General features: G+C 38.8%; 2 protein-coding genes across 2 annotated transcripts; both read right to left on the bottom strand.

The window, feature by feature from the left end:
- Window positions 1-217: 217 nt before the first annotated feature.
- LOC120279623 (nuclear intron maturase 4, mitochondrial-like) lies at window positions 218-4,441 on the bottom strand. Its single transcript, XM_039286547.1, is given in 4 exon segments — window positions 218-2,865; window positions 2,867-3,288; window positions 3,556-3,711; window positions 4,392-4,441. Coding segments are annotated over 3 exon segments (2,445 nt in total). The 5' UTR covers window positions 3,653-3,711; window positions 4,392-4,441; the 3' UTR covers window positions 218-939.
- A 1,184-nt stretch (window positions 4,442-5,625) lies between these two features.
- LOC120279097 (auxin transport protein BIG) lies at window positions 5,626-26,250 on the bottom strand. Its single transcript, XM_039285957.1, is given in 15 exon segments — window positions 5,626-6,739; window positions 6,932-7,438; window positions 7,667-8,680; window positions 9,017-9,160; window positions 10,053-10,457; window positions 10,711-10,933; window positions 11,080-15,636; window positions 15,738-15,972; window positions 17,281-17,461; window positions 17,529-18,143; window positions 18,304-21,843; window positions 21,845-24,399; window positions 24,490-24,655; window positions 25,672-25,778; window positions 25,862-26,250. Coding segments are annotated over 15 exon segments (15,330 nt in total). The 5' UTR covers window positions 26,100-26,250; the 3' UTR covers window positions 5,626-5,896.
- Between the last annotated feature and the right edge of the window lie 736 nt (window positions 26,251-26,986).

Below are 26,986 nucleotides of genomic sequence, written 5' to 3'. Positions count from 1 at the left end.
ATAAACTTCCAATTTTAAAATCATATCTGATTTTATAATTACAAGTAAATACAAGAAATCTCAAATAATTTTAGACCAGATTGGACAACAGAGTAAATACAGACCATCCCATCTAACTTGCAGATAACATTTCTCATAAATCTATATAATTTCATTCATTATTAACAACTAATAAACTAAATGCTGTCTAAAGAAGAACATTTCATGTTAACACTAATAAACTAGAGAATTTACAAGCCAAGAAGGCCAAGTACTTATATATATATATATATACTTAGAAGCTTAATCATCTCAAAAACACACTAGTGATGAAATTCTCTAACTTTAACAGATACAAGTCACCAAAAGCAACTTGAAGAACAAATTTGATTTAACAAGAATAGCATCTGAAACAGAGAAGCAGGTTGCCAGAGTTCGTCGTTAGAGGGACCACGGGAACAACGGTGAGGCCGTCAAAACGATGCCATTCGTCGATCTCATTAGTTTCAATGCTAATTCTTTGCACTAACAAGAGTATGCCTTCAGTTGGTTCTTCATTGTGTGACCTTTACAAAGCACAGCATGCCTTCTCACAGAATCAAGAAATAACCTGAATGTCCTAATCATAATAGTGCTTGCATGCTCTCTCCTACTTCACAAGAACTTATCATCACACTAGTGCTGCAAAAATGTGACATGTTATGAACTTAAGTTTTACCTTAATGGCGAGCTAACAAAGTCAATGCTAACAAGAAAAGCTTTTTCTGTAAATATACTTGATTGCAAGTCTCATCTCATCATCAGTGTAAAGACTGCTTTGTAGTTTGTGAGTTAGTGCTGAATGGTGAATGCAAAATGGAGGAAGATTACCTTCATCTTCCAATCTGAGTTGAATAGTGTATAACAAATGTAATGGTGTTGATGAATTGCAGCTGAAACTTGTCTTGACATATTGAGGACTCATTTGTTCAATGCACCAAACTCTATGGACTGAAGAGATATATGACCCATGTACAAATCCTTAACATGCTGATTGCACAAGCCGATTCGTCTTCCGTTCAAGCTTGGGTGGATGGCTGCTGAGAATCCTGTTTTCCAACCTGGAAACTTCTGCCTCTCCTTCACTAGTAGAGTGTACATGCTTGGACATGAAACACAGCATCCAAACACAAAGCAGTTGAACACCCGAGATGGAACTTTTACTCTATACAGTGATAGCACACAGAGGCCACTGTATGAAATCCCATACATCAAACCCTCATCTTGATTTTCAGCACTGGATGTTATTGATGCCATTTCGGTCTCTAGTTCTTCAGTCATTGGAATGCTACTCAATTCTGAATCAAACTGCTTCTCTATTAAAGATTCATGTATCCGGTACTTAGCTGCTAGAGTTCGGATGCATGATATCCTCACACATTCGGATATCATTATCTTAATGTCTCCGAAATTATCATATTCAGAATACCATTTTAACCACCTACAAACAAGACCTGAAAACCAAGCTATGATTAGATCATCATCTTGTAAAATTAGTGTAGAAACATGCCTGGGAAATCCCTCGAGGTTGATTAAACCATAACGGTTGAGGATCTTTGCTATAAAGCTGATAGGTGCCTCCATCTTGGTCACAGTATTATCCTTCTTCATGCTTGTACTTGCAATATTGCTTGACTTGCAAAGCAATGCAAGAGTGGCGGTTGTTTCAGAGGAAATATATTTCTCAGCCTGCATTTGAAAATCATAAAATGATTCTCTCAGTTCTGATGGAAGTGCTGGCTCAGTGATGTATTTAGATAGAACCATCCCCTCATTAGCTTCAGCTCTGGCATTGATATCTTGCAACCAAATCTTGAGCAAGGACTTAAACCAGTGATCTGTCTTCATTCCATCCTTGCGGAACTGGGCAACATGATCCAATAATTGAGTACTGAGCTTAAGCTGCTTGATCTCTGATTCTTTTATTCTCTTTAAACCATAAGCCAGCCACTTTTGACCTACCCTAACTGTCCCAGCATCCCATATTTCTTTCTTCTGAGAAGCAAATAGCCGTACTTTATCCTTCAACTTGTGCACTGCTTTCTCTGCTTCACTTTCTTCAGCAGTCACACGAACCATGGTACCAAGAAACTGCACACAAGACCTATCACGCATCGGTAAAATGTCTGTGTAGTCTATCACATCTAGATTAAGAGAGAGCCTCAGGTAATTTGTGATGTCGGTTTTCACACTCAATGCAACATCTTTAGAACCTGAAACAGCTACAAAGATCTCGTCCATATATCTACAAGCATATATTCTTACATCTGAGCCATTTATCAGTTCTTTGCCACTATCAGCACTGTCCCTTTGTCTACGAATCCAACTCCGCAGCATTGAGTGTTGCCCACCCTTAGAAACACCAGCATGCAGACCAAGTCCTTCATGCCTCATGCATATAGCAAAGAATTCCCGGTCAAGCATGTCAAGATATATATTCATCAGAATCGGAGAGAGAACCCCTTCTTGGAGAAGACCATGGCCTTTTGGGATGCATCCAAATGTCAAATTAAGTACACGAGCATGAAATAAACAACGAATAAAAGAAAATAAGTTGTTGTCTATGATCCTTTCCTCCATTGTAGATATGAGCTTAGAGATGACACTGTCATCAGCCTCTTTATTCATGCATATAGTGAAACACCAATCGGGTTTATTTATCTCTTTGCAAACATACCTCAAAGCTGATAGATGGCCCCTACCACTTCGGCAACCGTGAGAGATCTTTGAGAAGAATGGCCTATAAACTATCTCAAGTACCACCCTGATTGCTTCCTCAATGACCTTCAACTTCAACCTTGGAAGGACAAGGCATTCTTTTTTTTCGTTCTTTGAAACACAAGCATATGGAATTTGCATTCACATCAAATTTACCACTAGCAAGCTGTTCAGCCATAGAAGCAAAGGAAAGATCCTCTCTTTCTGATCCAATATCAACATTAGAATTTAGTCGAACGATATCATATGCATCCTGCAGAGTGCTGGCATTAGCAATCACTTTCTCCATAAGGTCATGAAATTTTCCATGTGAATATTGCACCTTGACTCTTTTCTTGATGCGGAGTTCAATTGCTCTCTTGAGTTCCATTCGGCTCATCTTTTTCTTTTTGATGGAAGTGCTGGATTCATCAGGAAGGCACGCTAAACTTTTTGCTAGTGTCATTGGCAGAGCACTCTTTTCATACGTCCAGCTACCATGGTCACGGTCATCATCAACCTCCTCAATAATAGAGAATTTTGTATAGGCGCGAAAGACTGCAGGAAACCATCCTGTTAACAAAGTGCTGAACTACTTAAATCAAATGAACACATGACCACCAGAAATGCTAATAAAAAAGGAAATGATTCCATTCTAAACCAAAGAGGTAATACACATATTATTGTTATCATAATTAGAAAATCATATGCTTTATCATACTATACCAAAACAGAGCTTAATAACTACCAATATTTAAAATCTTATAATCACAAATCCCAGTAAAAGAAAATTTTCATTGAAAATACGACAGGCAAGAAATTAAAAAGAAAGGTAGTTACCTCTGTCACATAATTGTAAACCAGGCGAGAAGTTCACTCGTCGCAGCAAATGCAAAACACCGACTCTACGACAAGTACTCACTGCCCCAGACCACATGTAAGTCACACAAACTAGCAGTTATTATAGTCTCCAGTAACATCATCAAACAACAGCACCTAGAAAAACAAGAAGAATGAGAGCAAACCTCAGATAACAAGCCACCCTTAAACAAAGTTCATTGTCTCAAAGACATTTCGTCAAACAACTTTGTCTGCACAATTAAAAAACACAAACATTTCTAACTTCTAAAAATGTGTCATTTTAACCAATTCCCTGGCATACCAGCATTCATCTACATCTCAATCTCAATAAGAAAAAATAGTCATAAAACAATCATAAGCTTTAGAACCAAAACAACAAACACCTCACAAGCATGCGATGGAGAGAGACCAATGCTCCAAATGAACATGCGATGGAGGGATCAAGGCTTCATAAAAACACAAACCAGATGAGCCACCACCAGGATAATTCTATAGACTCATGCTAAATTTTAAATTTTGCCGGGGAAAAAAATGAAATTTTCCAGAAAATTTTGAAAAATTACACTTAAATTGTTGAAAAAAAAAAAAAGATTACAAGAGACATCGAGCCTGACACAGTAAACAGAGGTTTAATTAACGTTTGCAAAATCAATCAAAATTCCACATTGAGAAAGAAACAAACATGAACACCATAAATATTCCAAGAAAAGTGCAAACTTTTGTTTTGATTAAGAGGCGAGCATAAGAAACCAGAACACTAAGAAAGCAAAGCAGAAGAACGAGAAGAAAACCAGAGAATCAAATTCAAGACAAACCTGAAGACTACGAGCACAGGAACAAGATGAGAGAGTTCGAGCTCCAAAACAGTCACCGAACGGTCCTGGCGTGCTTTATATATAGAAACTCATATGGGGATATCCCGATTTATCAGGATATCATAGTGCGTCGATAAAATCGACAGCTTATCATTATAAACATTGAAACCGCTTCGATGTTTTCATGATCATGAAACGTAAAAATGTCGTGTTTATATAATCGATCTACTCGGATGATGATCCCAGTTTTAGATTTAAAAACGTCCCCAGATTTGAAATCTAGGGACGTCCCTAGATGTTTTCTATATATATATATATATGCTATAGTCTAAAAATAGTCCCCTGCTTTTTTCTCTTTCATGGGCACTCTAAAACGCTCTCATACTTTTTGAAAATGTCTCTTGTTAAAAAGTCTACGGGCGTCACTTTTTAAAAAGTGCACTTAGTGGGAGCATAGAGAGAGAAAGCAGAGAGAAAAAATCTGAGGGGATATGCGTGATATATATATATATATATATATATGAGCACAATCAACCGTTGGTTTTCAAACCAATGGTTATTATGTACTGTGTATTAAAACCTAATCAACCCGTTAATGTCTCTGTCTCTCCATGGTTTTTCACTGTGGCCAACAGCTAATGACGGACATTAAACAAATATTTACAGTTCAACTTGTTAATGTCTATTTCTCTCCGGGATTTAAAACCTAATCAACTTGTTAATGTCTTTATCTCTCCGTGATCTTCACTGTGGCCAACGACGGACATTCTACAAATATTAACAGTTCCAATATCTCTATTGTTAATGTCTATGTCTTTCTGTAATCTTCAATGTTGCCAACAACAGACATTCTACGAATATCTACAGTTTTTTTTTAAACTTTATTATGGCCAACAACGGATATTTTAGGAATATCCATAGTTGACGTATTATATGTATATATATATATATATGTAAAGATAAAGTAAACAGAGAAAACAGGGGCCGTTAGCTGGTGCAATAACAGGAATTTGTTATATATATACACACACATTAAGAGATTAGAAATCAACTCCATTTTGTTTTAGGTACAATTTTCGAATTTGATTTTTAACATATTGAAGTTCCCAGGTTTTCAATAAGTAAATTGGATAAATAATAATAATAAATAAAGAATATATATAGAGAGAGAGAGAGAAAACATAGATATATTAATGAGATCATCTGATCTTGGCCAATGGGCACAATATATATCTGCAAAAAATCCCAGAACAATTAATGAAATGGGATCAATTTTTCTTATTGTCAGAACAACGGTAACCATGATTTAAATAAGTAGGTATACATACATCATACATGATACAACCGCAGATACAAAACACTCTTGAACAGATATAAAACTGGAGAAATCTACAAAAAGACCAAGAGGCCAAATTGTTTCTGTTGCAAATGCATATATATATATATATATATGTAACTTTAAATGTTATGATGTCTCAAAAAATACGAAATTCTGAGCATAAATTCTAACTCTTGCCGGCGAGAATTGCAGCCTGAACAAAGTCTTCGCAGCGAGAGAATCCGGCTGAGACAACATCCCCCAAGGACCCCATGACATCAAATGCCTCTTGCAGGTCGATGGCCGACGTCATTTCCTCGAGCCATGAGAGCATCTCCTTTGAGAACCCAACCATCTCCTTCACATTCACTACCTTTTCTCTCATCACAACCTCCCACCTCTCCAGGCCTTTGCCGTTACCGCCATCATCCCCTACGGGTTCTTTTGACCCTGCTGTTGTTGTTGTTGTTGTTGATGTCTTGTGCAGCTTGAAGAACTGCTGCAACTGCTCAATTAAGCCTGTGTAGACTAGCATTGGATGGACAATGGCGAAGAGCTTGGCAGTGTCGCTTGTGTTTGTTGATGAACCCGAACCCTCGTCAGATTTAGCAATGGCAGCGGTTGTATCAGAATCAGAAACACGGAGGGTTGAGCGGCCGTGTTTGTGTTGCATGTAAGCATGGTAAATACCACGTTGCAAGAAGGCCGGGCGATGTTGTGTCCAATCCTCATAGGACTCCGAGAGGAGGGAATTCACCATCATGAACTGGACAGTCTCATCTGAGGGTCCGTTAGAAGAGCGGGGTAGAGGAAAAGAGGAAGATGGCCTCGTGGGGGAGTCCGTAGGAGTTGAAGACAAGTATGAAGTGACTGACTTGGCTATGGTTCGGCGTTGCTGACCCGAACTACCTTGATCAAGGAGGTGACAAGCCATTTGAATCATGAAAGGCAAGAACCTTGAGTTGCTCTCTCTGCCACCACCTTTGCAGTCTGTGTTAAATGGAGCACCCGTTGCGAACCGGGCTAGCATCTGCACAAGAGAAATCATTAGGCATCATCTCATCTAGGAATTCAGCATTAAAATTAGCTACCATTCAAAATATTAGATGGTACAATCCTACAAATATCTCGGAAAGCATATTGTCATCTAAAAAAGAATCCAAAGGAAGCACTCGATTGCATGTTATCAAGTTAGATGTGTGGAAAAGATAAGAGTTTGTACCAGGACAATGTCATAGGTCAATAGCCGGAGCCGGCTACCATCTGCTCGGCCAAGAGCATTAAGGTTGTCCCAGAACTGGTCAACACATCGAACATACTGTGGGAGAGGAACAGATGGACCTTTCAATGGAAAGATGCAGTTGCACAAGGTTTCATTGTTTCTTAGGGTAGCACCTTCCCATTCCTTTTTAGGGTTCCTCAGTGCGGCATCTGCCCGTTTGGCCTCCTGATGGCACTGGAAATGTATGATGTTGAAATGACTCACAGTTGTGTAGACACAATCTCCCTGCCCGCTTCCTGAAGAAGTTGAACCCAAATTCACCCTCTTGCTGTATGAGTAAACCCCCAGCATATCGTTAGGCCGAAGACTATAGCCTTCCCGGCATACCATGCATGCCAAACCATCTTCTTCTTCTTCCTCAACATCTTCCAACCCTTCAATCACAGGCTTAGAAACAATAATTCGCTCACCCCCATCTGAAGCAAACTCTCTTCTCATTCCAAGGTCCTGTTGGAGAAGCATATGAAGAATAACACAATGTCAACTAAAATTAGACATTAACATGAAAAACAGTGCTCATTCAAGAAATTCCTGAAAACAATTTAGAATAGCAAAAGGCGGCATCGGCCCTAGGTCATTTGGCCATCAAGATCGTACAAAAATGAAAAGAATCAGTATAAGTTCAAAGGTTAAAACCAGTTACGAAAATCCAGAGAGAGAAAAAGAAACACTTACCTTTAGTAATTCCTCCCTTCTCCTCAAGGCCCTACGACGCATCTCATCCTTGGTAGCATGCCGCAAATTGTCAATTTTCTCTCCTAAAAAGCCATCCCCATTACTCTCCTTGTCAGCCAATGTATCCAACAAGTTTTCAGCTTTTGCACCGATCTCATTTTCTCCAGCGACTCCCTCTAAAGCATGAAGCAGAGGTAAGATGCCTTCCTCATCAATACACAACTGAGTAGCCAAATGACCCTTTGAAAGTCCCCTCAACATTGACAATATAAGTGGAACTGAAGGCAGTTTTAAACCAGAAGCCCATTCTGGAGTAGATCTGAATACAGCCTTCCCCGTGACAGCAAAACACTCTCTTAAGTGTTTAACAGCAAGCCTGGTAATCCCCTTCTCTAGAATAATGTCCTTCAGCCTCTCCCCGCAGGAACTAGTCTTGAGGGATTCTGATACTCTAACAAAATTTTCCAAAGCAGCCCTTTGCTTACCTGCTTGTTCAGCTAACATCTCATCCTTGGGATTACACTGGTGCTCTTTCTGCAAACGATCAAATTCACCCCAGTCCTGTAGGAAAGGGTAAAAATGTTGGACAAGTGCTTCCATAGCTGCTGGTTCCCCGTAAGTTAGGTATGGCAGTATCCTAGCGACCATCTCATCATTGCGTTGCTGCTTATTTGACTTCTTGTGGCATAGTCTTTCCAGAAACATGAGAACAATCTTTTTTGCCTGCTCATCAGCACCACTTTCTTCATTAGTTACAGTGAGAACACTTTGAGCAATGCCAATGTCACTCTCATTGGCTTCCATGGTGAGACTTTCCACAATCAAAAGTATGCCTTCAGCAGGTTCCATCGCATCAACTGAGAAAGCACGTTTTGCAGTATCAAGAAGCAATCCCAAAGCTCCTAATCGTAATAATGCCCGCCTGTTCTCTCTTATCTTACAGCAGTACCGAAGAAGATTAAGCACTGAACTCATCTCTTCTTGGTTGGACTTCAATTCATCATCACGCAAGTGCTGCAAAAATGAAGCATGTTATGAGCAGAAGTTTTACCAGAAAAAAAAAATTTCAGATTTTTTTTAGGGAAAAGAAACCATCACCAGCAAAACAAATTTTAGTAACTAGACAGGGACCATGAAAGGAGACTTACTTTGTAGTCAGCAATTAATTTTGCTTGAAAATTATTAAGGAGAATCTCCAAAATGTATAAATTTCTAAATATAGGAAAATACGTCTTTAATAAACTGAAAATAACTTTCGAGCAGATGATTGTTGAGAAGTCCATAAAATATAATTTAAATCAATAATTGGAAGTGAACAAAATTTTGAACAGTAATATGAACATAACCCACCTGGATCATGCTAAGAATAATCTCCAACCCTCCACACTCTCTGACAGCACCTGCTATCGCAAACTCAACTTCAGGATCCTGTGATTCCTCTCTCTCCTCTTCAAGTTCTTTGATCATTGGTTCAGTCGCTTCACCATCTAAACCCTGCATGTTAAGAATATAAGCTCAGATCAAGTAGCCATGCTTCAAAATTACAAATAGATCACCTTCATCATATCCTGTTAGTACAAATTGAATGGCAAGGGAATATTTCAAATAACAGATGCATGTTACCGGTCCATCAAAGAATAGAATAAGTTCTTTTCTATGACGCTCAGATGCAAGGGAAGATTTTTACTAGGAGAGACTAGCATTGCAAGCAATTCATAGAGAAAACTTTCCTAGAATCTAAACCTCTATAAAAGTCATTCAGATTTCATACACTGCAATGTGCTAAGACAACATTGCTAGTTGAACCATCAATTTTCATTACTCATGCTTCCTAGCAAGCATTTTATATCAACAGCATCCAAAATAGTAGACACGGCTATAATCATGTACCAACAAGAATGACTAACAACAGCATGAAAAGATTAATCTGCAAATAAACTGACTATTAAGCATTTTAATGGAAAATATTAATCACTTGTGAACTTATCTATATAAATATATATATATATATATATATATATATATATATTAGAACAAACATGCCAAGCATCAGAAAGACAGGTGTATGTTACAAAATGAAGACGCCAGCAATAGGTCAACCATGCATAAAGAACTTGATCACACAAGCTTTTGCACATAACAATTAAACAAAGATGATAAAAATTTGAGACTTTTGCTAGCACCATTTTACTTGAAGCTACTTTATCATGCAATAAAAATGCTGGGCAACAAAAACTAAAAATGGCTAAGTAGCATAGTTATAATAAGTAAATTGATCTCAAAAGGGTGATACAATTTGCGTTCAATATCCTTTAGAATCACTCATCCAAAAGAAAACAGAACTAAAAAAACTAACCATGGTAAAGCTTAGAAAGTAGAAACAAACCTGAAGCCTGTATGTAACTGTCATTGGAGGACCATCTTTTACTGATGAAAATCCACCAGAAGCTGCTGCAACAGAACTGGACAAAGTATTTTGTGCCTTGCTGTGGTATTTTTTCCACACTTGTTCATAAACTTGAGATATACTCAGGTCAAGAGAAATTATGTTCCCAGCAACTAGCAATTCCATGCCATAGTCATCTTCTAAAAGACCCAAGAGATCCAATTGATGACATATTTTATTTTTGACATCCCGCATTAGAGGGCCAATCTCAGTGCTGGAATAAGGATTTTTGGTCATTGAACCACGTATAAATTCTTCCTGAGTATGAGCCTTATTGAGAATCAAAAGATAAACAGGCTCTGGCTTGGATGGACAAATCATATTACAGAGCTGCTCTAAAATAAACTGCACAAAAGAATCAGATTGGTCAAATACTTCCCAATGATCACATATTAAAACAGAAACAGCATTGCTTTCCTCAGAGATTTGAAGCAGAGAAAATTTATTAACAAAACCCACTCTTCAAATAATAAACCTCCACTACCAGAAGTTATAACACAAATTATTCAGGTTAAAATATCATATGGACACACGCACGCGCAAGCACGCGCACGCGCACGCGCACAGTAAGTATATCACCAGTGATGTTGTTTCATACCAGAGATGTCCGCCCCTTTCTTTCCTTCCCACGATTCTGTAGACCAGAAATACATGCACGTATGAACTGCCGCTTGTTTCCAGTGTTCTCAAGCAGTAGACTGTCAAGAAGATCCTTCAAGAGTCGATTGCAATCACTAATTAGCTTTGTCTTCTGCACTATGAGACCACGAATGATAAGAAAAGCCTCCAGAATTTCAGAGAGCAATTCATCTCGCATGAATCTGGCAAGAACAGGCAAAAAGCAATTTGCAATGAAGAGATACCAATGATGATGGTGCCATAATAATAACTTAAAAAATACTAACAACAACAACAACAACCGCTAAAAGCAACGCTTGTTAATCAAAGATAACAAAAGCATGTATACCTGGTCCGAATATTGGGTACTTCAAGGAACTTGCTTAGAAGCTCAATAAGTTTATGAAGGATGAATCCTTGAGATATGTCGATATTAAGACTCCTCTCCCGTGATTCAACATTTCCAACTTCCACAGTTATCAGCTTGCAGATGTCAGTCAGGCATCCCCTCACAGTCAAGAATAAACGTGCAGCTTCAGAATCTATCATCTTAAAGAATAAATCAAAATATTCTGCAGCACTTTCACCCGCAGGGAGGGTTGCTGGGAGCAATGAAGTGAGTAGGTTCAATAACTGAAATCTTCGAGAAGAATTTTGGGGGCAGAGAAGACTAATCAAAGCACAAATTTCAGATCTTATAGATTGGGAACAAGTACTCAATATTAATTCTGAAACCCAAGAGCCCAATGCAAATGTTGACAAATCACCCTTTGATGTTCTTCTGCAAGCTCGCCGTTTCCATTTTAGAGCATATTTAAGAGATATGTATTCAAGTTTTTGAGGATCTTGGCGAGTTCTTTGTGAAGTAGCTTTGACAGCCTGTGAGGCTTTGTACTGCCGCCTGACAAAATCAAGATATGAAGCACCTCTTTCCCACTCAGAATAGCTCAATAGTCGAATATCCTGAACTTTTCGACCACCATCCCAATTCTTCTCAGATAACTCAGGTAGAACTTTAGTTCCACTTGACATGCTATGAGAAGAAGTGTTTAAAGAATGGTCATTCTTTGAATGCAAAACAGAAGCAGATTTGCCACTGACTTGTTCCTTCTCGGCACTCTCAGACTTAGGTGGTGTACAAGCCTGAGATACAATCCTCAAACAAGGAAGAATAATATGCTCCGAAATAGCAGGATGCTTGGCTCCTAATTTAATGGAGGAAAATAACAGCTGAAAAGCAACACGTAACCTGGCTTCCCAGAATTCATCTACCACAGCACAAGTCTCCGAAAGAAGGAGCAGTTCTTCACGAGTTGCCAGTGCAATGTCCATTGACCTATGATGTTCAAGGCAGTACATAACCTTCTTCTGTATCAGAGAGTTCAACTCAGCCACTGCATTGGAATCACCTTCAGAGAAAGCACAAAGAACTGCCCTTGCCTGAACGCGAGCAGATTTGGGGCCCTGGTGAATATTGTTCTCAAATAATTCTGGCAAGATGCCAGCAGCAACAAGTTGCTTTTTGCAGTTTGGATGTTTTGACAACACTAGCAACAACTCCATACACTGTGCAACAAATGTGATAGCACATCCATAGCAATTATTTGGTGATCGAGAAACTGCAAATCTTGAAGAAGCTAACATATCATCAGAGTTCTTCTGGTGCAGATAGGCCATAAGCACCCGACGAAGCCCTTGCAATGTCTGGACACTTTTACTGACAGAATCAAAAGCCGCTTTACATTTTTCACCATAAAGCACACCTAGAAGAGCAATTTTCCGGTTGATCTTACACGATGGCCCAGGCAAGGACACCATCATTTGCTGGACAGTATCCTTCTGTTGAGAATCAATATCATGTTCACCAATGCTTGATACAAGTTTAAGCAAAGGCTTTTTGAATCCCAGAAGCTGCTGATATCGCCTATGTGCATTTTCTGATTCGGATTCAATAGCTGCCAACCCTTTTTTCATATCCTCATCATTTTCCATGGTATCGAAAGTAAAACTTGGCTTTGCCATGAAATTAAATTCAAAACGGCCATATTTGCTGTATCCACACTCATTGCAAAGAAAAGAATCCAGATTTTCATAATTAATATTTCGGCATTGCCTGCATTGATATGCATTTTCATGGCAATTGCCACAAATACCATGCTTGTCGGTGACGGACCTGCTACAACGAGGACATTGCAGGGACTCCACAGAAGAAGCTTGAAGATTTTCATAAAAGGAATCGAGCTCAATCATAAAATTGCAAGCAGTAATTGGAATTGGAAATTCAACTTTTAGCTCTGTTTGGTTAAAAGCAAGATGACAACTTTTTGCCCGCTTCCACAATGACCAATTATTTTTCAGTTCTGACAAGTCAGCCACAGGCCTATTGTTATAATACAAATTCAAAACCTTCACTGATTTTGACTTACGAGCATCATGGACATTCATTGTGACTGTCTGAATAGTATAGCTTCCAGTGCATTTCACTATTATGCGGTTGTCAGTGAACTTTGTCTCAGATTTTAAGCTCTCAAGTTTCATTCTGCTGTAAGGAACTTCTGGACAGCTGCATGCTACACAAGGCTCACTTTCAAGATAGTAACCGTCAAACTCCACCAGGCTACTCAAAGTATTATATATGTGTGAATTTGGGTGATTTGCAAGAAGTTCATTTTGTGAGTGAAGTGTCTCATACATGCAGCTTATAAAGTCAGAAGTTAAGCATCGGCCTACAAACTCTGTTTCATATTGCTTCACACTAGCATCAGGTGACTTGCCAAGTAGTAAGGTCATGAGCTCGGTATACTCCACAATGTTTTGACCATACATAGGGAGACACTTTACTTTCTGTAAGAGATCGATCAACAAGGCCTCCTTTGATGACTGTTTGCCATGATACCAAATTCCATACAGCACACATTTGGCCTCAACACGCACACTTGTTGAGTTCCATTCTAACAAGAAGGAATCAATAAAATGCCTCAAAATGTAACCATCTTTGTCATTGAAGATTTCAACAGCCTGTTCCATTTCCAAACAAGTTTTCTCAGAACCATTTTCAGTTCCATCCTCGCCTTTCCGCTTCTTTTTTGAATCCAAAGACTGTTGCCCACCTTTATTAGAGCTTGTTCCCACATCCCCAGTTTCTCCTTTTTGTGTAGAATGGCCCATGTCTTTCCCAGTGTAGAAAGCCAGATTCAAAAGCTTCAGTGTTTGTATCACAGATTCTTCACCAAAATAAAAAATTCCTTTCATCAGAAAAGGGAGAAAATCTGAATGCTTCGAGCAGTATTTCTGCCAATTCCTGGGTCTAGAGCTTGCCACCTCAGATATAGCAGACAAACATTTCACAAGTTTAACACTTCTCTCATATGGCATTGGATTCTGAAAGCCTCCAGCTTTATTCACTAGTTTGTATAGCTTCTTCACTTCATTTGAGAACTGCCACGAATCTCTGACACTATAATAATGGGTCTTGCTACCGCAGAGATGAAGAAAGAGTCTTCTCGCATATCTTCGAACAAATGTCGTATTTGGATTACTAATATAACTACATAGAACATCCTGGAATCCTTCCAACTTCAAATCCTTACCAATACATGACTTGTAAACTTTGTCTTTTTCTGCCAACTTGTCCTGCTTTTCAGGTCGAACCAAACTATAGACCAGTCGAAAAGTATTTTCCAATAGCAACTTATGGTAATCCGCGAAAAAATCCGCACGATGAGCTTTAGCATAAGAATCAGAAAAGAAAGGAGAGAAGTTTCCAGCAGGAAGTTCTCTTCGAACTGTCAGAAGCGAACCACAACCCGAGCCAGAAGACAAGCTACCGTCAACATTTATGGAGGTGGACTTGAAAATATGCACAAGCTGCTGCAAGATATCCATTAAATAGTTCACAAAAGTCTGCTGTCTAAGGTAAGTACAAGCTCGCACAAGCTGAGAAGCAAACTCGTTTTTCTCATGATCAACAGAAGGTGTAGTTATTGCAGCAACTGAAGAAATCTGAACAGAAACTTTATCTTGTGAATCCAAGGCTCCACCTGATTTTGACTGAGAACTATCATTTCCAGGCTGATGCCAGTTCCGAAGCATTAGAGTGAAGAACATAAAGACAAGGATTGTAGCTTCCCCAAAAGACGAACGGAGTTTTGCATTGAATGGTCTGTTGAGGTTGATCTCGTCCAAAAACCACTTCACAAATTTTTCAAGATCCAAATTTTCATTATTTGAGCTATCCATAAAAGGTCCACCTACTGCAGAAGACAATCTGTAAAATAGTTGCATAACAGGGATGGCCCGCAGCCCTGAAGTTGATACCATCCATCCTTTAAGTTCTCCAACTAATTGGCGAAGCAACAGAGAATTCACAGCCCGCTTTGAAGCAGATATAGAAACTATTCTTTGGTCAGAAGTTGAAGCAGGGAAGTCTCCAGCTTCATTAGTTTCCAATATATGCAGTGAAGATGGTGAATTATTGGTGCCTATATCCATAGCAGCAGGCATAATGCTGGTATCAGTCAACTCATCCAAAGAGAAATGAATTTCATTTCCGTCACCTAGGGAGTCTATTTCAATAGGGATAGCCGACATGGGGTGATCTCTAGAATGTGGTGGAGGCAGCCTATCTGCATCCAGAACTTCATAGCAGGCCTCACACAAGTCGAAGTCTGGGCATATGTTGCAATGCCATCGACGTCTAACTATAGGAACAGTGGAGCAACCATCACAGCAATATTGTACAGATGATGTGCCAGAATCTTCTTCAATCATGAGCTGTGCATTTCCCCCAGATGCACTTACATCAGAAGGTGCATGTACTGTAACTGGATGCTCCGCAGCATCATCAGTGGCTATCATTGTCTGCTTGGGAAAGGGAACTTGTAGCAACCTAGATGATATAGCTAAACTGAACCCACCATCATAAAAGAGAGAAGAGAGTCAGCATGGAATGTCTAGGGACAAAACGATGAAAAAGAAATTTTAATAGCACCTAGCAAGAAAAAAGACCTGCTTGCCGTTTGGACTGCCTCGTATGGGGCAAAAAGTAATTTCTTGAGTAATGCAACTGCAGGAGCAACAGAGCTTCCAGATGCTTCAGTGCCATGCAGCACCAAACATTCAGCATAACTATAGATAAGCTCCACAGAGGGCACAACAATGTTGTTTACTGCTTGTGTGTCTAGTTGCTCCAAGTCCAATATACCCCATAAAACTTGCATCAATCCATCCACTATTCCTGAGCCTAAAACAGATGGAAGTTTTAAAGGGACAAAGAATTATGCACAATAAAGCAAATTAAAGTAATGAATCATACAAGTGATTTTAATGCATACTTTCTCATCCCAAAAAGCACATAAATCACTACCAAGTATCCATTTCAAGTAACAAGATCTCCAACAAAGCAGTTGAAAAATAAAATTTTGACATTGTTTAAGCACCCAGAAGGCTCAGTCAACCAGTTTGCTGTAGCTACTTTAGATTCTAAGGCACTAGTTGACTGAATAATGAAAAATTAGTGAAAATATACTGTAGCTCCACAGAAGGCAATAATGAAAAATTAGCTCCTATTAAAGATTCACCAGATCACATCTCATACAAAAATTTAGCACTTTAGACTCTAAGGCTACTCGAAAGGCAACCATGATGTTAAGGGATGGACTATCCATGCAATCTTTTGCACTTTCAATGGTTCAGAATAAAACTAACCCATAGCCAGGAAAGAAGGACAGCTCAACAAGCTAGAAGGATTATAAAATCTGAGTTTTAAACATTTAGAATCTATCAGGTTTTATGAGAATGAAGTACAAGTACTATCAGTCTTTCCCATAACCGGATGAAGCAAACTTATTTTCAACTTTTTTTTAATATCCAACAAAACAAATTAAGGTAGAAGTATTTCCCGTACAATTGCATCATCATATTTTATAATCATCAAATTCCCCAATGGTGTAGTAAGTAGTTCTCAAAAGAGAATGTAGCAAACTTACAACTACACACCCCGCAGAAGGAAATACTGATCAACATAGCATACCTCCAATGTAACAAGAACATCCAAATTTTGGACTTCTAGACCAAAATCAGATGGTTGTAATTTACACCAGATAGCTTTGCTTATTTGTACCATACAAATGAACTATCAAAGAACATTTCTTGTGTGTGTGTGTGTGTGTTTTTTTGTCATTTTAGTTCTAATAAACATTCTACCACTAATTTTTTTCATTATTGCAAAAGTAAAACATAAGAATTTTCAAATAATATGCATAATTAGAGTCAAGAAAGAAAAGGTCATCCACAGAATATATTGGGATCTGTGGCGTAGGTGCATTTAAAATTTATGGAAAATTTACAGCCATTCATGATCACATCAGAGATGCAACAAATTATTTCTTTTGTAAATAAAGTATAAAAAATGGTTCATGGACAGTTCAAAATTAACAGGAAATAGGGGGTTCCAAGTGAATAAAAATGATCCACAATATATCACCTTCTTAAGTAATGCATGGAATGTATATATATTAAATGGAAGAGAGAAGTAAGTCTTTACACATACCATGAATTTTGAGAAAGGTGGCCAAGTTTGATCTTCTATGCAGTGCAATTTTAGAGACAGCACGTAACTGTGCTGTGAACTCTTTAACAACACCCCCACCTGTAGCACCTCCAGTTCCTATCCTTGAACTAAGCATGGGGGAAGAACTTACAACCCCCATGAGGCGCATAGTGTCTTTCACCTAAATATAACATGATATTTAGCATAAAGCTAAAACCTAACAGAAATCCAGAGTGAACGACACTTACATGGTAGTAGATCTCTCTCTTAGGAAAGACTGCCTGGAGAACACGACAAGCAGCAGACTGCAATAATGGTTCCCTGTCACTCTGAAATATGGTTTCCAGCAACTTGTTGCATTTGAGTTTATCAAGATCTGAAATGGCATCCTCAGCCTCTGAGGAGTCTGACCTACATAATAAATATATTTTGGAAAGAAGCCTTAGAGTATCTGACAAAACTTGCTCCTGCATCGAAGCAGCTGGCACAGCCTGAAACTTCTTTCCAGCCCCAGTCACACTAGAGCCAGAACCAAGCACATGAGCTTCCATATCCAGCAAAGCATCCATTTTCTCCTTCCAGCCAAATTCATCTTTGGCACGGCCATAAACTTCCAAGGAATCTATTCTAGGCATGTTGATATCATCAAAAGTTCGACCCACAGAAATTGTGAACTCTTCATCGGCCAAAAGCGACTCTGCTATTGTAAAAGGGATATCATACCATGACCGCATGCCTTCGTCAAGTTTAATTACCCTCTGGAAAATTGCAATTTCAGAAGGAATATGATTTGGTGATGTGTTACCCACATGTACACGAAAACCAACCATGACAATGTCAGGGTTTGAGTTTGATACAGTCACCTGAAAATTTAGAAAGAGCACAAAATCCATTTATAGAAATCAAGTCAACAAAGAAAACCAAAAGAACTCATCTGTTTAGGCTGAAAAAAAAAATGCAGTCATAACCTAACAAATAGTTGCAGGTGTTCATGACAATCAATTTACTAAGTGTTGACCATACCTTAAATCCCGCAGAACTTGCACTCTCCACAAATCCATCTTCTGATGCCAACCTTTGCTTGATACCTTCAGAGTCACCATTTTTTATTGAATCGCCGCTCAGCTTCACATCAGGTGTAATGCACATTGTCTTCTCAAAGAAATCTAGGGGAAATTCTGGGTTCAAACTATCATAAGCTCTACTGTTAAGAATGCCAGACCCTAACTTCTTTGTATGATCACTGCTCAAATTTGTGGCTAGGTCAGAGCCCATAGGCACATGAGAGTAAATTTGGAGGCTGCCATCATCATGTAGAACTACACAGTGTGCTTTATCTTTTGACAAAGGCTTATACGCAGCAGCTCCTACCACATGCAAAGATAAGCCTGCCCCATATCTCATGTTCTGCGCAAATAATTCATGCGGACCTATGGAAATTGCGAGGGCTGCATTCGATTTAAAACTTGAGAAGCTAACAAAAACCCCACCACTCACAAGCAATTCTCTCCAATGATGGAGTGCAGCCGGCTTTGCTTTACCATCAAGATCTTCATAGACAGCTGATATCTCGGTGAGAGACGTTGCATTGGCATCCAGGCGACCAATCAAGGTAGTTCCATCCTGATAGGACAAGAAAAGTAGCCTGTAAGTTGAAGAGAAGTACAAGGAAAGGCCTTTTGGCTGAAAATCCTTGTGCTGAACATGGATAATATCTGTTATAGCTTTGGCTCCAATATCACCCTCCATGGACAATTCTAGCCGATATAAGCAGCCACGTTCTGATAAAACAAGAACAAATACTTTTCCCATGGGAGCGGAAACAAGTGTGGCATCCATAATCAAATCATCAGCCAGAGTGAAGTAGTACATTGGACTGATGTTATCTTGGGAAAGGTCATATATCTTGACAAAGACATTAGTCACCACCATTATCTGAACCTGAGAACCTGGAACCCACTCCACCTTACGAATATAGGCACCTTGCAACGCAAGCTCAATTGCAAGCCGGTCGGTCACTTCACCACGAGAATTCACAGTAAGGACCTGGCACTCTTCATACCCAGCAACAGCAAGGTAATTTTCTACGACAGGATTGAACAGTAAATGAACAATTTCAAAACGGACAATGTTCTTAGAAAGGGGCTTAACATTAATCTTATCTGCTGTAACAGGTGTCGCTGTGGGCTGTCCAATTAGTTGTCCCAAATCAAATATAGCCACTTTATCACCTTCGCCAGCCGCAAGCCTTCCACGAATACTAACACTAAGCAATGATTTAATGAGAGATCCACTAATAAGGAGTGATTTGAGTTCTCTGGAGTTAGGATAGTCCGTTTTTATCTTCAGTTCCAGGGACCCACCTTTGTAGGCCTTCTTCAATTGGAAAAGATCAACAGTATAGGATAACACCTTATCATCACCCAGTATTACTTTTGTATCTTTAGATGAATTTGAATTCCTGCGGTCGATCACCTCAGGCAGCAGTCTGTTGCAGAGTTCAAGAATTCTGCCTTCCATATCAAGGTCCTTGAGCACTGCAGGAAGCTCATTACGCACCTCTCTTGAAATTGGCAAGTTGAAGGAATTTTCAATATCCAGATAAATATCATCATCCAAGTCCGTGTCACTGTCTGGTGCCTGCTCAGAATCTTGAGAGAATGGCAAAAGGGATTGAAAACTACTAGTGTTATTAGCTGGTGCATTGTTGCTTCCAGTAAATTTTCGAGGCTTCAAGCACTGACAACTGCTACCCCTGACGCCACCTGCCCCACAGTCACAGAAAAAACGACTAGATCGAGAATATACCACACGGTGACCTCGATGGCAAATTTTCGCACATATAGAACAACACCCTTTTGAGATAGTAAGATCACAAGTATAACAGAAATACCAATGCTGTTCCATGAAATTACTCCCGCTGGATGTAAATGTGCAGACTTTTGAAGCAAGTGCCCTTTCACTGTTACCATCCTCCTCTTCATCTTTGTCTATGCTACCCACCTCTCCATCTGATGTGCCATCATCTTCATCTTCATCAGCAGAAGTTGCATCACAATCAATCAAAGTAGAACTAGATTCTTGATTGGCAGGAAGAACTAAATTCTCCGAGTTTTTTCTCAAACCAAGTGGTTTTGAAATCATTGATCCTGAACCAAGAATGTTACCTGAGCCAAGCTTTGATGAAAGCTTATCCGAGGCACTCTTATTAGCTCCAGAGTCACCCAAAACAGACCCAAGAAAGCCAAAGAGGAACTTCAAGCCTTGGAGTAAGCCATCATTATCAGCCAATTTCTCAATTAAGCACATAGTCCTTTCTAAGAGCAGTTTAATTGAAGACTTGCCACTCAAAAGCTGAACCACAAAGCTGAAATAAGCTCTAGCGATATGAATATCATGCAGCACAAATGCACTATCAAGTGACATAAGCATGGCCTCAACAATCCGGTGTTGGAGTTCTACAGAAACTGTTTCGGTTGATTGGGAAACTAGATGTGTAATGAAGTTCATTGTTGATTCTCTAAGTGATCCAGCGCTTGATTTTACACTAACAGCACCTTCTGGAGATTCTGTTGTGCATCCCAAAAGCCTATTCTCTAGCCAACTCGATAGACATGACAAATCCATCTCCATAAATTTTCGTTCAACCTTAACCTTAAGACCTGGATACATTCCACCGGCAAAAAGATCAACAAATAGATTGAGAACTTTCACATTGACCATCTCAGAGTAGCACTTATCCAGTGCATTTATGAGAACCAACAGATTGCTACATTGGCCACCAAAAAGTTGCTTTGCTTTTTCAGATAGGTTTTCTGCAGATCCCATGAAAGATTGGAAAACTTTTTCTTTTGAATCATCTCCCCTGAGACCTTCAATAAAATCAACTACATCAACAATTAACATTTCTTGAACATTTTTGTTACAAACATCGCTAGCATTCATCTCTTCCAGAAAACTTCCTATCTGCTTCAGGACAAGCAGATCGCTGAAGCCTGACATTTCCTTTTGGCTGGAAACCAACATGGAATATACTGAATCACATTTCTCACTAATGCACTGAAAAATTCTATCAGATTTGATGGATATGACTGATTCAAGAAGCTGGCAAAGTACTGGCATCTCCACACATAAACTTCCTTCAGCTACTTTGACAGTAAGATAACCGTCTAAAATAGATATGATCTCCCGCACTATAAGAACACACGAAATGAGTGTACTGCTGGAAGGCTCTCCATTTGAAGGAAAACCATGGCATCGGCACCTGAAAGATACGAAATTCAAGTTTCCTTTATCTTCTTCTCTCGCAATCTCATCTAATTTTGTCAAGAGACCACATGTGGATTCAAGCCACAAAGAATCAGCAGCACTCAACTTCAGCAAAGAAGCAAGTTTACATCCATCAAATCTAGTGTGCTTAAACAATAGAAGAGAATATGGACCACCTGCTAAAGATATATTATGATCAAGAGTGGAAAGAAATGCAGATTGAAGAACTTGCAAGTATATCTTCAGAATAGATGATAGGGCATTTAATAGCATTCCATCTTTATTGACCCTCAAAAATGTTCAACATTAAATCTTCTGCTTTGCGTGAGAACTCAGAGTTTTCAGATGGCTCAGCACATAACGACCACCCAACACCAGGAACCCCTCGCCTCAGAGAATATCTAAAAATTCCAGCATTAAGCCAAGTGAGCATCATAGACAGCCAAGCGCTAGCTCTGTAGAAGTCCCAGTCCTGCACTGCAGCCATAGCTGGCAAATGTATTTGGAAAGACTGATGAAGTAGATTAAAAACAATATCTGCAAAGTCAACATCCTTACTGCTGAGTCCAACATTACTTTCAATCCAGTGACCAAATCGGAAAAATGATTCAGCATCGAATAAGTCAATATCTTGCCAGTTGTTTTCTGGAAGTGAAAATGTACCACAAAGAAAACTAGAGAGGGTACTCCAGCAAAGTGAAAAGACATATCGTTCAACTATTAGTGCTTCTACCGCTTCAGCTTTCTTGCCTTTCCAATGATCAAGAATCCATGAAAAGGTTGCAAGCAAGTCACTCCAGCCAAACCCTAGACTATGGAATATATCATCATTGTTACAAATTGATACAGAAATGGGAGAGATATCAATAAGGTGGGAAAGGAAGACACCAATGCCTGAAACATCTTTCCCAGAGCCCACCATAATCCTCTCTGTCACAACTGATGCCCAGGAGTGCAGGTGGTCATTCAACAAACGGGAAGATGCTCTAGATGGAAATTCACTCACTCTGGACCTCAACTGCAGAACCAACCAAGAAGGGCAAGTAGATGGATAGAGAAGCACATGCCGCAACACCAAAACCAACCTTGAAACTAACAATGCCCAACAAATAAGCTGCTTCGAATTAAATCCAGATTCGGGAGCGGGTAGCTTCCTGAGTGAAGAATACAGGTAATTTGTCAAGGCAGCTTTTTGAACTTCATTGGAAAGATGGAATGCCATTAGAAGAATTTCCAAATGAAAAGCACAGGGAAGAATCTCGAGAAAATCCATAGGCTCAGAGCATTGGTGGCAAATGTTTTTCGCCTTCTCCAAAATAAAATCAGCATAATTCTCGAAGATTTTTTTTGTTATTCGGATATCATCCATCTCTACGCTGGAAATAAGAGCAAACGCCAACAACTTAAGGGTATAGTGACTGTATACATACATTCCATTTTCAACTTTCAGCAATTGATCAACAAGCTGATCTTCAAGCATGCTAGATAAAGCACAATGGACGACAATGTTGTGCATCAGTTCAAAGCAGATCTCACTGATATGCTCAAAAGTTGACTGGGGATCCGAAGATGCAGAATTGTACGAGTTCCTTTCATCAGACAACGATGTTTGGCAAGTAAGTATCGAGACTAAGTGAGATATGTGGCTCCCATCAATTTGCCTGTATCCTTCTTCAAAGATGTAGCTATGCCATTCTGGAGAAAAGATATAAATGTTCATAAAGCCCAACAACTCAGTTGCTGCATGGATGAGAAGGTGATGGCCAGTGGAATGACCAACAGGTGCGCTGACAGTTTGATCTTGCACATCAGCAGATCCCCCTGTCCTGCTGGCTTCAGAAAAGAGATTCCCAAAGAGGGCCTCATCTTCAAGATGAGTTGCACAGTCTGAATCCGAGGAAGCAACAGCTTTTGCACAATTCAGGCGTGATTTTTCAGCCTTCAGCTTTGATTTCACTCCTTCTGAGTGAAGAAAGTAAGCAAGATGTACCAAATCATCCACCCATTGCTTTGATGATGGAAATAGCCACACCAAATATTCCTTGGGTGTGTATTGCTTGAGCAATAAAACCTTCTCAGAACGAATATGGCAATAAAGAAAGCTCGCCTCAAACATTGAATTACAATCAGGTAGATCAACATCAGACCTTTCCTTCCAATCATGAGTTCGAGATGTCCATTTCTTAACATTCTTAAGGAGCTTTAAGACAAACATGACAACTTCAGGGTAGTAGATCAGCGGAGGTCTTAATGAAGAGTTTGATTGATCATATCTCCAAATATTGGAATCCAAGATGTCTAGCATAGAAGCAGTCAACCATGATTGGATGTTTTTCAGAACAGTATCATCACAGCAAATAATTTGAATAAACAGTAGAAAGTCTTCTATTACTAGCAATAGAAGACTCCCAGGATTGCTTCCTGCAGAGAGCCAATCATGGTTTATGATGTCAAACCTCAATTTGAACAAGTTAGGCAAAATGTCAGCAAAATTTGCAACCGCACACAATAACTTAGTGTCACAAGCTTCATACGAAATTTCCTTTGCAAGGTTAGCAAGTAGTTTCAAAATTCTTTGTATGAAGACCAATCTTAAGCATAGATACATATCTTCAGCCTCTTTGTCAGAAGTAGCTGGAATCTGAAGCAGTTTTTGACAAAGCAGAAGCAGACGAGGTAGGCATCCCAAATGAACTGCATGATGCAATGCTAAAGACAACATGCTATCTGAAACCTTGGAAACCTGATAGTTAGATTTGCTCAAAACAGGAAGTTCTGAAAGATGTGCTTTTGAAGATAAAGTAGTGAAAACCCTCCGCACAGAGTTTCTGTCCTTCAAGCAGTAGAGACCTTTTTCCAGAAGAACCATGAAATTACAGTGTAAGAACAAATAGAAGTCATTAAAAAAATGAAGCAAATGCTAAGCTCAACAAGATCTACCTTGGAGATCACTCAAACGGCCAGTGCTCAAATCAAGATTGAAATGTTCAACTGGAATAATAGATAATAGTTCAACAAAGTTATCTGCAGAGTCAAGGTACGACGCATCATATTCTTTTGCCCCTCCATCAGTCAATGTGGTTTCAATTACTTGGAGCAATCCATTCTGCAATCAATAAAAAGAAAATAAATAATTCTCAATTTTAAAATTAAAGAGATACATAAACAATCTGGAAAAGAGAGCAAAAAAATTAGTGCACAGAAATAAGGAACAAAGTAGAACTCTATTTCACAAAAAGTCTAATTAGTCTATTGAGGAAAAAGAAATAAAAGTGGACCAACATGCTCAATAATTCCAAACCCTATGCTCTTGCATGGATCAGTACAATAGAAAACCTTGCTTTAAGGATTTTGTTAAGTAGAAAGGTTATGGAGATGATTCTTTGCTAAAGAAAAGAAGATGTGACTAACAACTAAATAGTGAAAAAAAAATTTAGTAAGTCTGAGAAAGGATTTCAAATTGAGCTTCAGATTTACAGTTTTGTGGTCCCACTCTTCAAGAACCTCAAATGGATCATCTCATCAACCTCTTGTTTGTATCTAGGGACTGATAGTTTTAAAGTCGGTTAATGAAAAATATTTCTAGAGGTGGAACTGCAAAACAAAAGAAGCCTCAAAATCATCCCCTCTCAAATCTGATGAGACATTTGGGACCAAGAGTTGGATTCAACCTTTTTTTTTTTCTATACAAGGTTACATGTTAATATTTAATAACAGTTCTTTGACTACCTATCTGATCAACTTTCGTTCATGCCTCCTGTCTCTTGCAAGTAGCCTGTGGTTTACTACCATTTATTCATCTACCCTCTCAGACTCATTATTACTGTCATGCTTTACACCAATCACAACTATACAATCTATTAATCGGGCAACATTATTAAGGGCCAAGTGTCCCATCCTGCATCAGCTACAAACCTAAGAAAAGCCAGCTTTTGCAACGACGAATGGAGAGAATAACGTTGTTGTCAAAGCTACGCAACATCAATAAATCCACTTTCTAAAAAAAAAAAATCTATATCAAATGTGTTGCTTAAACAAAAATATGAGAAGGATTAAGTCACCAGCAGCAATCTAAACAGAACAAGTCAATAAATTTTGAACTAAAACCAGAAAGCCACGAACCTGCAAACTGAGATCATCACCATCAAACTCCGATTTTTCTAGAACACTAATGCAGAACTCCAGAGTCCTCTCCACGATAACCACCATCACCCGCTCCACTTCCACAGCTGCTCCAAACCACAACAAAACAGTCCATAGTTCTCAAATCTAATCCCAAACACTCCACAAAAACACAAAACCCAAAACATACCCGGACTGGAAAGAGTGGCGGAGACAATCAACTTCGCAACTGAAGCCACAGCATCGATCTGAGCACGGCTCCAGCTCTCAAATACCTTCCGACCATCCCCAGCATCTCCGATCCCCGATTCTACAATAGCCAAGAACCGTTCAAGCCCAGGTCGCACCGAATCGGACCGGAGCCGCAACGCAACATCCTTCGACGATGATTCACGGAAGACCTCGAGTAGCCCGGAGATCTCCGCCATGGCGATCGATCAATGATAGCTCATGCGAAGAAGAAGTATGGATCGAAGAGAAGAATCCAAAGCGAGGGTTTTAGAAGAGAAAAGAGAAACCAAGAAGAGAAGGATTGAGCGATGATGAAGCTTTGTTTCTTTTTTTTTTTTTTTCTTTTTTTCTTTTATATATATATATATATATATATATATATATATATATATATATATTATGGGTTTTATGTCGGTTTGAGGATTTCTATTTGGTGTATGAGAGAATGTGAACCGTTGGATTGTTGATCGGACGGTGATGAGTGGTTGATGCTTTTTTTCACGGGTTGCTTAGTTCTTAAGCAGGTTTTTTTTCCTTTTTTTTCTTTTATTTTTATAAAAACTTGAAAGTAAGATTTGTCTTTTTAAAAAAAAAAAGAGCTGGTTATATAACTGAATTTTGGATTCATGATGATAGTTTTGGACTGTTAAATTATAAATTTTTAGTGGATTTTTTTTTTGATTTGTCGTTTGTGTTATTCGATTTTGTATTTTACATGTGTTGAAAATACTGTAATAAATGTCGATAAATATATCGATTTTTTTTATTTTTGGATTATTGAATTCTAAATTTTTAATATAATTTTTTTTTGTTTTTGTGTTTGTTTGATTTTGTTATTTGTATTGTTCCATTTTGTATTTTGTAACTGCCATGAATGTCGAAAAATATATATATTTTTTTGGTAATATTAGATGGATTTAATAACTAGCAAAATTTATTATTTGAATTTTCTTAGCATATCACCTTCCATGTTTGTTTGAGTGAGAAAATGAACTATCAAATTATAGATTATCTATTTGTTTCTAAGCTATAAGGTAAAAAAACCATTTATGTGACTAAATTTTGGATTCATGGTATGAGTTTC

The sequence above is a fragment of the Dioscorea cayenensis genome, chromosome 16 (assembly GCF_009730915.1).
Source record: "Dioscorea cayenensis subsp. rotundata cultivar TDr96_F1 chromosome 16, TDr96_F1_v2_PseudoChromosome.rev07_lg8_w22 25.fasta, whole genome shotgun sequence".
Taxonomy (NCBI): Eukaryota; Viridiplantae; Streptophyta; class Magnoliopsida; order Dioscoreales; family Dioscoreaceae; genus Dioscorea; species Dioscorea cayenensis.
This window is presented reverse-complemented; position numbering and strand designations above follow the sequence as displayed.